Source organism: Alternaria metachromatica (assembly GCF_023757995.1).
Source record: "Alternaria metachromatica strain BMP 0045 chromosome Unknown scaffold_20, whole genome shotgun sequence".
NCBI lineage: Eukaryota > Fungi > Ascomycota > Dothideomycetes > Pleosporales > Pleosporaceae > Alternaria > Alternaria metachromatica.
In genome coordinates this window covers 454,657-468,270 of record NW_026055511.1, presented here as the reverse complement: position 1 = coordinate 468,270, position 13,614 = coordinate 454,657, and the positions used below count along the sequence as shown (strand labels likewise).

The 13,614-nt window shown below is 53.3% G+C and overlaps 3 protein-coding genes across 3 annotated transcripts; all 3 read right to left on the bottom strand.

The window, feature by feature from the left end:
* Positions 1–1,246: 1,246 nt before the first annotated feature.
* J4E83_007865 (uncharacterized protein) lies at positions 1,247–3,732 on the bottom strand (the record flags this gene model as incomplete). Its single annotated transcript, XM_049334763.1, has 2 exons — positions 1,247–2,187; positions 2,247–3,732. The coding sequence occupies 2 exons, from the start codon at positions 3,730–3,732 to the stop codon at positions 1,247–1,249; spliced, it is 2,427 nt and encodes an 808-aa protein (XP_049186252.1).
* A 1,669-nt stretch (positions 3,733–5,401) lies between these two features.
* J4E83_007864 (uncharacterized protein) lies at positions 5,402–8,025 on the bottom strand (the record flags this gene model as incomplete). Its single annotated transcript, XM_049334762.1, has 6 exons — positions 5,402–5,475; positions 5,533–6,403; positions 6,453–6,920; positions 6,969–6,986; positions 7,403–7,692; positions 7,743–8,025. 6 exons carry the CDS (start codon positions 8,023–8,025, stop codon positions 5,402–5,404), a joined length of 2,004 nt encoding a protein of 667 aa, XP_049186251.1.
* A 256-nt stretch (positions 8,026–8,281) lies between these two features.
* J4E83_007863 (uncharacterized protein) lies at positions 8,282–13,045 on the bottom strand (the record flags this gene model as incomplete). The annotated part of the gene is made up of 5 exons (XM_049334761.1): positions 8,282–8,764; positions 9,191–9,933; positions 9,983–10,427; positions 10,476–10,775; positions 10,826–13,045. 5 exons carry the CDS (start codon positions 13,043–13,045, stop codon positions 8,282–8,284), a joined length of 4,191 nt encoding a protein of 1,396 aa, XP_049186250.1.
* Between the last annotated feature and the right edge of the window lie 569 nt (positions 13,046–13,614).

Genomic DNA, 13,614 nt, shown 5'->3' with positions numbered 1-13,614 from the left:
TTGCCTGCCCTGATCTATGACAGCAGGTAGGTATGACGCTAGTCCTTATCACTAGCGTCACTCCGTTCCTGCGTCTCGCTCTTACCTCACCTAACATTTGAATCGAGCAGGAAAGACCTACTGAGCCCCAAGCTTTAGAAGATCTCTTTATGCATCTAAGGATATCTTCTGTCATCTCGTAAGAATGGCCAGTAGGCAAGTTTTAACAATACCGCCTCATGCTCCCGAAACCACGAGTCACCCTGCGAGGATGTGTCTTCCAACCATCATCATACCAACACATGCTGTATCACCCATAGCTGCTTAGGAACCCATATATTCTACCCGAATTATATTTCCTATCTAAAATTCTATCCCATTGCTCGCCTATACATCACGGACCGCGACGTCCACAAGTCTCCGCCAAAGCCAGCTCTCAGCAACACAAACACACAACGCACACACAACATTTCATGACCTGCCAGCGGCCACAAAAACGCCTCGAGCAGATAGTCTCTCTTCGGAGATTGCAACATAGCACTATGCAGATACGCCCCTCCCGCACCCGTTACATACGAGAGCCGAGAAGCCCTTAGTTCCCGGCCTCCCCCTTTCTACACCATCAGCTACGCCACGATAACGCCTCCCGCCCATTATCGTCACCGTTAACCGTTACCACTAACACAAACTTTGCCCCGCCACTAGGTTCGACATGTGAAAAGAGGGGTCACTCCAGTAAAACACAATTCAACCAGTCTCGCACATGCAACAATAAAAGATCGAGACCGTGTTTGTTGTGCGATTATAGATTCTAAGCTCAGCTACTCACCTACCCGGTTTTCGCTTCCTCCCAATTGTCTAAGAGTAATTGCGTGTGTTATATACAAGATAGATAAAGGGAAGATGATTGATTGTATGACGCAAAAACGAGCCTTTCCATGGTTTCAAACGAGACAAGAAAGTGACAGACTCCGTGTATGCAAAGAACGCAATGGAAAGATCGAAAACGCCGGTTGTGTATGCAAAGAGGCTAGGAAATTAACAGGTAAATGGTGTATGTTCAGCTCCAAGTCGCGCTGCATGAGTCTTCGTATATCATCGATCTTTCTCTTCTGGTGTCCCTCTGTTTTTGATTCTCTCTTTCTCTTCCATGGGTGATTATTGTAATGGGTCGATTATTTCTGTCTCAACTGTACAATACGGTATTAATACTTTCTGTTGACTGCCGCTGCTATCAACCACCACCAAGACTATGGACGGTATTAGTCTACGTGCTCTTGCCCGCTTCAAACACCTTGTTCATGAACTCGTCCACATCAAGTTCAATCTTCTTTTCGCGCAGTGTCTTTGCAACCTGCGCTGCGTCACCCTCCATGCAGCTGCCTTCCAGTATACTGAGTATAGCGACGGCAGCGCGTGGGACGTTCTTATCGCCCTCGATGGTGTAAATGTCCATGATGCGCGCGGCGTGCTCAACGCCTAGACGACCACAGAACAGTGAGCCGAGGGTGTGGAAGAGGTAATCTCTGGGTTCAACTCGTAGCGTCTCTAGCCGTTGAGCCAGACTGGGCGCTTTCTTCGACAGAACGTGCAGTGTTGTGGAGTAGGCGGCGTGTATGGCGTTTTGGTCGTGGATGAGGAAGGACAGTGGCAACGGGCGGTTGAGCAGATTGGACAGGGTGACGAAGGCTTGCGGCGCGGCAAGGTTCAATAAGAGCAATGCGGCGATGTGATGTATGTCGAAACTTGAGTGTGGGATGTCCGGGCGGTACATGGAGTAGGCCAGGCACACATCGACAAGGTCCCGGTGCAGCGGCTGCTCGTCCTCTGCCGCTTGTGACGTTCGTGCGGCAAACATCTTCAGTTCAGGGAACACTGCTTGGGTGCTTTCGACAATGTAGACATAGCGGCCTCCGAGCGCTTCGTGGCCATGTGTCTTCACTTCTTTGCGTGCTTTCTCCAAGGCAATGTTGTAGGTAGCTTCTGTGACCTCAAGGTCGTTTCCAATCGCTTTCTGCCAGACCTGGCCTCGCAACCGTGGGGGGATTCCGTTCCACCACATCTTCCTGTGCGAGGCACGTAGCTCGGAGTTGGTCATCTCGGTGGCCCAGTTCGGTAGCAGTAAGCTCGACCAGTATTCAGCCTTGATGCGGCTGGCCTTTTCACGAGCCAGCGCCTCCTCTTGCGCGCGTTGAGCCTCAAGACGTTCTGTGATTGTTAGCCATTTATTGTCTCAGACAGAGCCTTTGAAGGCGCAGATAACTTACCAGCTTCCTCAATACGAGCCAACATGCGCTGGTACTCCTTGAGGTGCTTCTTCTCCTCCTTGGGGTTCTTGGGTGGGAGCCATGAAGGTCGGGTGCGCGAGAGGTACTTCTGCTTCTCAACTGAGGGCTGGAAAGGGTCGATCAGAGGATCGCTCTTGCGAACAGGCGGGAGTGCTGGTTTTTTACTCTTTGGCTCTGGCTGGCTCATAGACGCTGAACGCGTGAGACCGGGCTGTTGCCGTGAGATTTCCTGCTTTCGCTCAAACTCGGATTGGAACTCCTCTAGCTTCTCTGTGATCAACTTGGCGTCGGTATCTAACGCGGTGTACGTCTCGGCCCACGTGTTTTGCTGTGCCCCGGGTTGGGGAGACACGCCCCTGCTGGAAACATTGGGTGAGGGGGTTCGCTGGGAGACGCGCGCAGAAGGTGCGGGAGATGTCCTCGAAGACGAAGAGACGCCAGGATGCGGTGACATTAATGGCGGACTTTCTCCGGTCCATGACGCCGGCGACCGATCCTGAGTAGGGCGCGGCGAGATGGGAACATTCCAGATGACAGCGTCTTCAGGGAGCTCATCGTCTTCATCGTCGCACTCTGCCTCCCTTTCTTTTACAGTTTTTCTTTTGGAGTCCTGCCACGACTGCCTCCTGGAGCCCAAGCCCGGGGACGGCAAGACGTCGTTCCGCGAGCTCTTGCGAGATAATGTGCGGGGTCCCGAAGCAGACTTGTGTGTGTTTGAGGGGGATGGCGAGCGCGAGGAGCGCTGGGGCGCGGCAAGGCTCAGGCTGGAGAGCGAGGGGACAGAGGGCGAGGTGAAGCCTCTTCTGGCTTGCTTGCCGGGGGCGGAGAGCTGGGCCTGCTGGCGGACGGCGTGGTTGACCTGGCCCTTGAGGCTCGGGTACTTTTGCTTGGTGGCACCCGTCAGGTCGCGGAAGGAGTGGGCCGAGTGCGAGTGCGGGAGGCTCCTGGTGGACAGCGAGGCGCGCGGGGCTTCGAAGAGGACGCGATTAGACGGGCTCGCCGGCACGGGGAAGGAGGAGGGCCCACCTGATGCTTCGTCGAGGTTGATGTCCTCAAAGTGCGAGAGGTTCTCCGTCGTGCCCATGAAGTCTAGCAGCGTGGACGAGTGGATGCTGGACGACTTGGACGACTTTGAGTTTGTGAGGTCCGGCGGGCTGCCGGGCGGAGCGCCAAACGTCTGCTGGGCATCGTGGGCGTAGGTGAGGGTGGCCATGAGCGGTCGGGGCGGTCGTCGCTGGGTGTCGATGCGGAGTGGTGTGCCAATGCGGTGAGGCAGTCGGTGGTCGTTCGCCCAGCTGTCGTCGCGGTCGCAAGGGGCTTTGATTAATGAGGGCACATAGCTATGCGCGGAAATAATGTACAGCGACTTGGCGGGCGAGATGTAGTGCACGTCGGCGTCGCAGTCTTCGCTATCGCCCGCTTCGTAGACAGGAGGCAGTCGCTGGTGATGCTGCACCGCCGGCATCTTGGTCGATTCGGCGACGCAATTTGCGGAACTCGCGCTAGCCCCTGATGTCGGGGGACAGGGATGGACTCCAGTGGTGGGCCTCGCAGTGCTCTGGACCCGTCAGCGGCGCAAGATGCCTTGGTCGAGTTTAATTGCAAGCAGCCGTCGGTTCTACGTTGGGAATGGGATCGGGCATGGGAGCAGAGGGCGAGGTTCTGGCGATATGTGAGATGCAATCGTGCTTGAAACCGCAAAACCAATACGGCGCCGACTGAGGCAGGTATGCTTCTCCAGCCCGACCCTGGTTCAATGCGCCTAGCCAGGCGTTTTGCGACGCTGTCCCTCTGCTGAGAGCCTGCATAGTCGACCCCGGCTTCTTTGGGATGGGGTTGGTGTCCCAGCCGTCGCATCTACGCTTGACATCACGATACCAGCGCCGGCGGGCCAATCGCGTGCCGTCGAGGGCTGTCGCCTGCTCGACGCGAGGCTTATCAGGAGCAAGTAGTGGTCCACCTATACACTACCGCGCCTTGCCTCAGTGCTACCAGCGCTGCAATATGCAAGAAAAAGACATAACGACATCATCCTCTCTGCAGTCCTTCCGTCACTCCCGACAGCGCTGCAGCCAAGGCCCAAGGCTTGCAGTCGTGCCCACATGCCGCCGCTAGACGTGGGCGCTCGGCGTGGGCCCCCGGCCACAGATCCTTAGTGCTTTTCCCGAGTTCCTATCCCGTCACCACACTCGCATCCACACCTGCACCTCCCAACATCTTCGCTATATGCCTAGCCACTGCATTATCGCTGGAACCCGCTTTTGCTAGCGTGTTAAGCTTTCAGTGCCAAGTTATTGCCTCCTCCAGCATGCGTCGCTCCGCCATGTCAGACATGCGCGCTGCCGAGAGACATGTCTGCAGCCAGGCTAGCAGCGCGCGATGCTGCGTCTGCTTGCGCTGAAACACCGTCTGAAAAGCTTTACAAGCCAGCCTATCCCTTCAATTAGCATCTGTTGGAAACCGGTAATACGAGCCCCGCCATGTCATCTTGCAAACCGTGGAGGCGATCTAGCCAAATCGCAGATCGCGCATCCACTTGCTGTGCAACACGGAAGCTTAGCCACACGTACCATGAAAGCTGCCGCCGCGAGATGACGCCCTGCACAATCTTTGCCTCTCTGCTGCCGCGCGAGCGTGAACGGCGCTGTAGCATCACATGGGCTAGTGCAATCATGTTGTCTACTGTCTCTGCAGTTCCCTCCGTCAGCAATTTCCTTCGCTAGCGTAGCCGGCGCATTCACGATCGCTCGTGGCGTGTGCCGTGCTCGCTTTCGTGTTATCAGACCATCATTCATTACCACGCCCACCCTCCCACGGGACAACCCCGCACGAGCATCGATGGATTGGGCGTTGGAATTTTCGCAACGGGAAAGTTTAGACGTACTGATAAGCAGATTCGAACACGTCGTTCGCACCTTGGATAGCGCGCGTGCGTACTCGAGGCACCTCACCGCCGCTTCAAGAAAGCTTTGATGCAAATTCGCTAGTACCGTTGCCACGCTGTTCAACGATGGATCGATCAGCATGGCCTTCAGCTGGATTTTGAATCCGCTATCAGAAATCAGTAAATTGTCGGACTTTTCACCCCGTCCATAAGCCGATTGGTCGGCGGTGCATATCGCGATCTTCGAGACTTACTTGAGAGCTTTGCGATGGAACGTTTGGCCGGGCATTTTGGTCAGATCTACAGTCAAAGAGTCCTCAACACCTGGTGCGGTTAGCATTTGAAGCCGCAAATAGACATTGTGCCCGCAATGCCACCTACCGGTCTTTGTAGGGCGTTCCGTTTTCTTGCTGACTTCCAGCGTCGTCGTATCGATACAGACGCCGCAATACGGGAATTTACCATCTGAGCCGCTTGTCGCTATCCGGTCTCCTTCTTCTGTCGTGACATCGAAGTTTGCCATCGACTTTGAAGGCTTTATCACCACACCGTATTCCGGGTGGCCTTTGTGCATAACGCGTACGAAGCGCTGAGCATACTCTTCGTTGATACTGATCAAGAGGAAATCGTCAAGCAGACGAAGAAGCAATGAATCTTCATCAAGCACAAATCCAAGCACATCGCGTTCCAGTTGGGCGTAGAAGAAGTTGCACAAGATGCTCGATAAAACTGAGCCCTGTGGTATACCAGTCTTCTGGCGATAGAAGCGCTTCCCGATTTTAACGACATTTCTCTCGATATGCTCCTGTAAGAGCTGCATCAAGTCATCCTTGGTCTCACGCCGTTGCAAGTTGGTATTAACAAAGACGGTGTTGGCCTTTGTGCCCGCCAATCTATCTTGCACGAGTTGGTGGAAAGGCGTTACACCCGTCGCTGCCTCAGTGTGCGGTATGTACTTCTTGAGAGGCATTGGGTCCACATGTTTACCGCCGAGACGCTGTAGAGGACCCAGGGGGGAAATCTCCACATGTTTGCCGGTGTTGTAAGCCTGGATCGACATGAGACTGTCGATCATACGCAGCAAGCGTGACTGTGGTATAGTGTCGAAGCAAGCCTGAACATCAACCTTAGCAAAATAAAGCCGAATGTCGCCGAGTCCCCGCTGTCGCAATGATGCTTTGAAAGATGCAAGCTTGGGAAGCATATCTCCGACGGAGAAAAGTGAGCAGCCAAATTTATCGGGACGCAACGACTGCTTCAAGTTAGCCATAGTAAATCCGTCAACGCAAGCGACTACTGACCTTCTCGTAGGTAATCGCATTGAAAGCTGGTGTCATCACCGAGTTGATACTTCTTCCTAGAGTCATAGTACCATATCGCATCACCTGCTGTCTTCTCTTGAGGTTCATGATAGTTCGGAAGCCCTGTTTCTTCGGAAGGAGGCGGATATTACTGAAGCCGAGCTGACGTGCGGATAGCAGTCTTTCCGTGCTTTCAGTAGGCATCTCCTCGAACATGTTCATCCGTAGTTCCTTCAAAGCGGGCTCTGTTAACATCCGCCAAATATCATGGCGGAAATAGAATAGTCTGTTCCGATGCGCGTTGGACTCTGTTACGTGGAAGTTTGTACGGACCAAGGGAACGAGGAAAGAGTCGAAGAGCCAGTAGACGAACTCGAGAAATATCTCCGTACGCTTATCTAGGTCCGACTTGGACACCTTTGTGTCGTCACCTTGGCTGGGTGGGCGCAACCAGGCTATGTTCGTGATCTCGGATCTCTTAGTATAGCTCCATGCTCAATGTAGGGGAATACGTACCTGCATGTTCTGTGTAATCTGATGTAGATTAAGCGATTCGAATCTGCGCATGTCTACGAATTGGTCCACCCAATACATAAGGATGCGATGGTTATGCTCGTTGCCCCAGAATCTTTCCGGTATAACTTTGGATATGACTGCGCGACAAAAGGCCGATACGTGTGCTGCTGGACACGCCAGATCTGTGAAACAGGTTTCTTGAACGGTGGGATCTTCAGGAGTAGGCCGCGTTTTTGTGCGACGATTGACTGGATCTGCGACTGATCGTACATCTGCCTTCGGCTGAAGTGCGCTCTTTCTCCAATCTGGCTTCGTTGACACAGATACCCCCTATCTGAGTTAGCAGACTTTCCTATACATGTCATGGAGAAGAGTACCTCGATTGGGCAGTAGTGGCGCAGCATCTCCATATACGAGCACCGCTGGTTGCGGACCCGAAGTTTGTCCACCAGTTTAACAGCGTCACCCCGGAGTCTCTTGGGTATTCGCTGTTTCCACTTGGCTATTTCCTGGGCATCTGTCGCTTTGGGTCCTAGCTCCCGGGACATGGCGGTATGTATATCCTTCTCGCGCAGCGTGTAGTCTTTGAACGGCATGGCTGTCTCACGATGATCCACCTTGGAAGTGAAGACGTTGTGCAACCCGAACTGACGCGGGAAGATATACCGCATGACATGTACTGTCTCTTGCTTGTATTTTCGATCAGTGAGTCGATTGAGGACATCTATGAATGGTTAGCCCCAACAAAGCACTCGAAGAACAGTGACAACGCACGAATATGGCGCATTCCAAATCTCACACCACCTTTCGCATTGAGCGCTGCTTTCGCGTAAAGCATGCGACTGCGCACAAATGTAATAGCGCCCGGTTTTTTGGTTTCAACCTTGAGTTGTGAAGGTTTGGTGGGCGCTTCCTTATCCGCGTTGACTCTTGCGATGTTGCTCTTCTGAGGTTCATCCGACTTCACCTCATGCACAGGAACCCCAGAGAGCTGATAGTAGTTGCCCATATCAGCACTGACCAAGATAAATATGGAGCACTCCAGAAGCATGTCCATGATAATGCGGTCCCCGCCCTGGCCGAGCAATGCGTGCAATCGGCACCATACTGGCTCTTTCAACGTCCTCGCGTAGCTATTAGGTAGACGTTCTTGCAGACCAGGAATAGATGAACTCGGATCCTCGCTGTTCCATTGTACGCGACGATTGCTGCCTGCTGCTCTTTGAAAGCCATGGCAGAGTAAGTGTGCTGGTTTGTGAGATGTTGAACGTTTGAACAAGCGCCATATCACGAAATCAACAATCTGGATATGCTTAGTCGTAGTTCTTTGAGCGAAACACGATGAGTAGGCGATGCTTTGTATGACCTACCTCGGATTGCCTGTAGTATCCCGGCTTGAAGGTACCGCCCGGAGTGCTTTGCGATCGTTGTTGGGTGAATGCTTCGATATCCTTTTCCCGCTCCTCACTGGAACTCCTTGTTTTGTTCTTTTCTAGTTGAATGCCTGAAGTGCATACCAGTGCTGAGTCGAGCAACTGCACAACGGCATTGTCAAGGTCCGCGGTGTTTTTGTCTCCAGCGGGTATGGCATGTCCAAGTTGCGAAAGCTTTCGGTATCTATTCTTCGACGAGCTTGGTAGTCGAGAGAGCAGATACTGGCGCAGAGTAAGGACTTCGGGATAGAGGCGTTGTAGGACCGGATGAGTAGCATTAACAGTGGTGGCCTTGGTGGATTGGTCATCGGCGCCCTTTGCTTTCTTGCGGCCGCCCGCACAGCTATGGGCGCTACGTTTTCTCTTCATGCCGTTACAGGCGCATGCATTGCATGCGTAGGCGCGTTGTTTGAGGCTTGTGGTGTGTGAGTGGAGCTCGTGAGGCGTGTCAATGGGGTTAGCGCTGACGCGACCGCACGCGTCGTCGCGTGACTCGAACAGGGAGTCGCATCAATCCTTGTCACAACTCGCGTACAGTCACCCAACAGCGTGGTTCATACTGATCGATGTATGAGATCATTACGAGCAAGTTAAGCTAAGCAACATGGTCTCATTTCGTGATCGCATTCTACCTATGTACTTTCCTAGAGTACTCAGGCGTCGGACGTGAGCATGTGGGTTTGGTCAGCATCCGGTACTGCACGGTTATTGTCCAGAGACCAAAATATCAATCCGAGTCTTTCTCTATCCGCATTCGCTAAGCTCAGTTTACCTTACAGGTCTAAGCACCTCCCAATCCCCCATATTACGCATATCGTCCGGCTCATCGTCCATCAAATTCCTCCTACTACTCCCACCACTCCCCGTGCGCGGCGGCAATGCCGGCTTGTCACCGTCATCATCAATAAGATTTTGCACTGGTTTCCTGGCCAGATGAGGAGGCGGAGCCATTGAGCGTCTGGTTGACTGCGGAGGATATGCCCTCGAATCTTCTTCCGGGGGATCATCACGGTAACGTTGTGGAGGGGGTGCGAAGGTTGGTCCTGGAGAGGAACCTTTAGAAAGGAGAGCGGGTTTCTTGTTGGGGATTGGTGGTGGTGCTGGTTTGCGGAGGACTTGTGGTTTACTGGAAGATTGTGTTTGGGGCAGCGTATTTGATGCGCGGTAAGGTAGGCTGCTGGGAAGGGAGTGTGTAGACGCGCTTGAGCCGCTGCGGCGGAGGTCGCTGAGCGAATCTCGCGTACCGTCTGAACTGAGGATTTGAGTGGCATGACCCGGATACAACGGAGCGATCATCTTGCGAGCCGCGGGCTTCTGCGTTGGTGGTAAACTGGTCGAGGGGCCGTTGAAGTCGACTGTGCGTGCTCTCTGTGAGCCGCGTGCTGGTGGTGGCTCGGGTCTGCGACTGCTCGGCATATGCCGAACATCTATCCAGTCTGGCTCTGGACTAGGCGTAAACGGATTGCTGTGTCGGTTCGGGTTTGGAAAGTGGTTACTAGATGGCGGTTCCACGCGTGCTTTCGCTGGTAAACCTATTGAATATGAGTATCCAAGCTATAGCGGGAAAGATGATAAAAGTACCGTTGTCGAGCCACCACTTCCTCCGATCTGAGCTTGCAGGTGGCAATCCTGGCTCAATACTATCGTACCCAAGCAGATCTTCGTCGTCCGTCTCATCATCACCCAGACGGCCTGCCGCGTGGGTATCGCCAACCACTTCTCTTCGTTGTTTGTACAAAGTAGCCTTCATGGCATCCTTCTTCTTTTCATCGACCCTTTGCACCAGTATCTGGAACGTAGCATAGACCGGTCGGTGGTCAGAGAAACGAAGTGGTGCATCGTTGTAGTGGATTTGTCGGATGTTATCACCCTTGCGAAGTACACGATCACACCAAGCGGGAATGCGCGCTTTCTCGGATGTATCGTATTGATTACTGTTGAGGTCGTACTTGTAAGTCGGCGGGAAAGTGATGCGGGCCTCGGAGTAGTACGGAAAGGTCAAGCCAGCTACCATCTGCAGATTAAGCTGCTTTTGGTTAGCTATGGTCCATGCAAGTAAAACGTGACTACTTACCTGGTCGTTGTCGTACAAGGTCTCGAGGTCACCAACATGGCACAGCCGTTGCACCTTCTCATTATTCAGGCCAATCCTGTAGTTGAAGTCGCCGAGCCATATTACAGTGTCATGGTCTTCAATTGATCGGTTCCTTTGAAAGCGTAGGCCATGGCTGATAGTCTTGTAGTCGCGGTTGCGCTCTTCGTAGTTGGCAAAACCAGCTGCGAGATGGGCCGTGACAAGGCAGATCGAGGTATTGGCGTACTCAAATCGAATAGCTACGGCTCCCTTGTTACCAGCCATACCGGACATGCCAGTCTGGAGTATGTTTTAGCGCAATAGGTAAGATTCAGTAAATATGGACATACCTTCTTCAGAGCGCCTTCGACGTTCTTGATATGCGTAAGGCAGTCGGCCCGGACAAAGACCGACAAACTCGCACCCACTAACTGGCCACCTCTTAGAATAACATACTCGTCTTTTCTATGCTTCTCGGCATTCTTGTTGAGACACATTCTGACAGCTTCCTCCCAAGCCTCGCGTCTGTCTGGGTCTGTCGACATGATTTGTTGCGGGCTTAATTCGACAATCTCTTGAAAGCCTACAGCTACTATTTCGGGGCACTGCTGTGATGGATCGACATCCGGGCATAGCCAGGGCGAAAGATCGCTCTTTATGCCACTCGTTTTCCCGTTCAAGTTGAATGTTCCGACAAGAATATTGATCATCTCGGTCTCTGAATACTCCGCAGATCGTCGCGCAAGCTCTGCGACCACATAGTCGTTGAGCGGGTCATAGAGATGCACTGGAACCTGGCCAATCAGTCTTCCAAGGAGCATGTCAATGGTGTTCTGTCGCCCTTTATCCGCAAAGTTGTTAATGTACATTCGGGTGGCGCTCTTACGAGCGTCTGCCAGAGCACCGGCAAGCGACATCTTTCCAGATCGCGTAAATGAGGACTTCAGCGCTCCAGTTCCCGCATAGATCTTTGAAAGAGCATCGCCATTGTCTGCCCACATACTCGAATGTCTGACCCAGAAGTCCTGACTGGCTCGAAGGCCTTTGTGGCTCAAAAAGATTTCGAGTGCCATCTTGCTGATGATGGTTTGCACGAGGTTCGTTCGATCAAGGCAATCCAAGCAGTTTGTTCGGAAGACCCCCTCCTGCTGCAGTATGCTCATCGTCCGGCGGACAGCGTAGTCTTCTCCATTGTGTCTGGCCACTTCTTCCACATCTTCAGAGAGATAGTACCCGAATCCTTCAGCAGAACCTTGGATCCACTGAGCAATCATGCTAGCCATCTCATAGCCACCGGGTCCTCGTGTCTCGGCATGGAAGTCATATTCCGTAAGCTTGATGAGGTCATGCTGTCGGTCGTTGAGATTGCTTCCTTGGTTCAACGGGCTATTTCTGATATGCCCGCGATATCTATGCGTCAACTCTAACTCGTTTTGTTTTTCGTTGCTCAGCAGGTTTACAACATGAGTTGTGCCGTAGCTGAGTTCCAGGTTATCAAAGTGCCTGTCAAAGGCGGGTTGTGTAGCTTCCGGCGACCGGGTGATGGTAATCTTTTGTTGGTTTGGGAGGAGACCAGCCTGCTGTTCCCAGAAGATGGGTACACTTCCTCTCACCTGCACATAAGAGAAGCAAGCTCCCGACGGCGCCCAGTATATTGTTTCGCTTTCCACAAAGTTTGCGACATTCCCATCATCATCGATACCTCGCGAGTTGAACCTTGTGCCCGCCCGCTTGCAGGATAATCTTGAGATGAGCGTCATGGACGACGGCATGCCTGAATCCTGTACCCTGATGGGGGCCGAAGACTTGGGAATCGTAATGGTGAGTGCGAAACCGCGGATGGCAGATGTCAAGATCCCCGAAGCATCCAAAGCGTCCTTCTCTCTCGGCGCAAGGCGGCTCCTAAAGTCCACCAGTGGCTGGATCATGTATGAGTTCCATAGAAAGCCAGCGTCTAGACTGTCGATAGAAACGGTTGCGGCATCGGTTGTACGGTCTTGTAAGCGTCTGGTGAGGTCGAAGTCTGAGCTGTAATAGAAGGTCCCACTGCTGAGTATCTTCTTGAGTGCCAGACACGGGTGTTCCATGGGCGATTGCTCCTTCCTGCCACCGAAGCCCATCTCATATCCTTCGTCATCGATCGTGTCCGTGGGGTAGGGGTTGACTTCGTCGTTGAGCAGGGTATCGTAGCTTGTGCTGGTCAGGCAGTAGAAGCCGACCGAGTATATCCTCTGCACCGTCTCGCCAGGCCGTACTGTCGCCACCTTGCTCGCGCCATTGACGACGACGAGGAAGACATCGCTGTTGACGGTGATCAAGCCCAGTGTGCCGTGTACGTTGACCGAATGCAGCGCGCGGTAGTCTTCTAGATCGATTTCCTCCAGCCGGGTGAACTCGACCATGCAGCGCGCGACGCCGGCGCCATTGCTCCCCAGTGACGTGGACGAGGCATTGGGGTTCCCCGACTGTTCGGTGGTGGACGAACTGTGTCGGAGGACGAGGGCGTGGGTCGAGGTCGCGAGGGCGATTGCGCGGTGTGGGTAATCTTTGATCAGGACACGGATAGACATGGTCGGAGGTGGACGGGGGCGGAGGAGGAATGCGCGGGTGCTTCGATCATGCTCGGGGTTCTGCTACACGTCAAGGCAGTCAAAGCGTTTGCGCAAGTATGACGGTCGCGGCAAGTAAGCACGTGTGCTTTGGCGGTTGCTCTCAGCGCGCAGGATTATGTTGGCCTGGATGCTGATCGCAACCCTAGATGTACACCATTCGACTGGTGCCCGATGCTTTACAAGGCTGCCCTGACTATCGCTTAGGCGTACACCGGCAGCCAGAACTCGACACTTGGGCTGAGAAACATGTGGAGCTGATTCTCTCCGTCTCGGAAAGTGCGGCGCGACGTCTTTGCTGGTTCGTGCATCGCGTTCAGGTGCAACACAACTAACTGGTGACCTCATAGCACGAGCGGTTGAACATGAAAGTAGATTAGTTTGGATAAAAAGCTATAGACAACCGCACCATAACTATGAACAGATGCTGCAAGTCCTTCAAGACATAAGTAGTGATATCAATCGTAAGCCAACATAAACGTCGTTCCCCAACAGGCACTCATCTCTGCCTGTACGCAACTCTGGTGTTA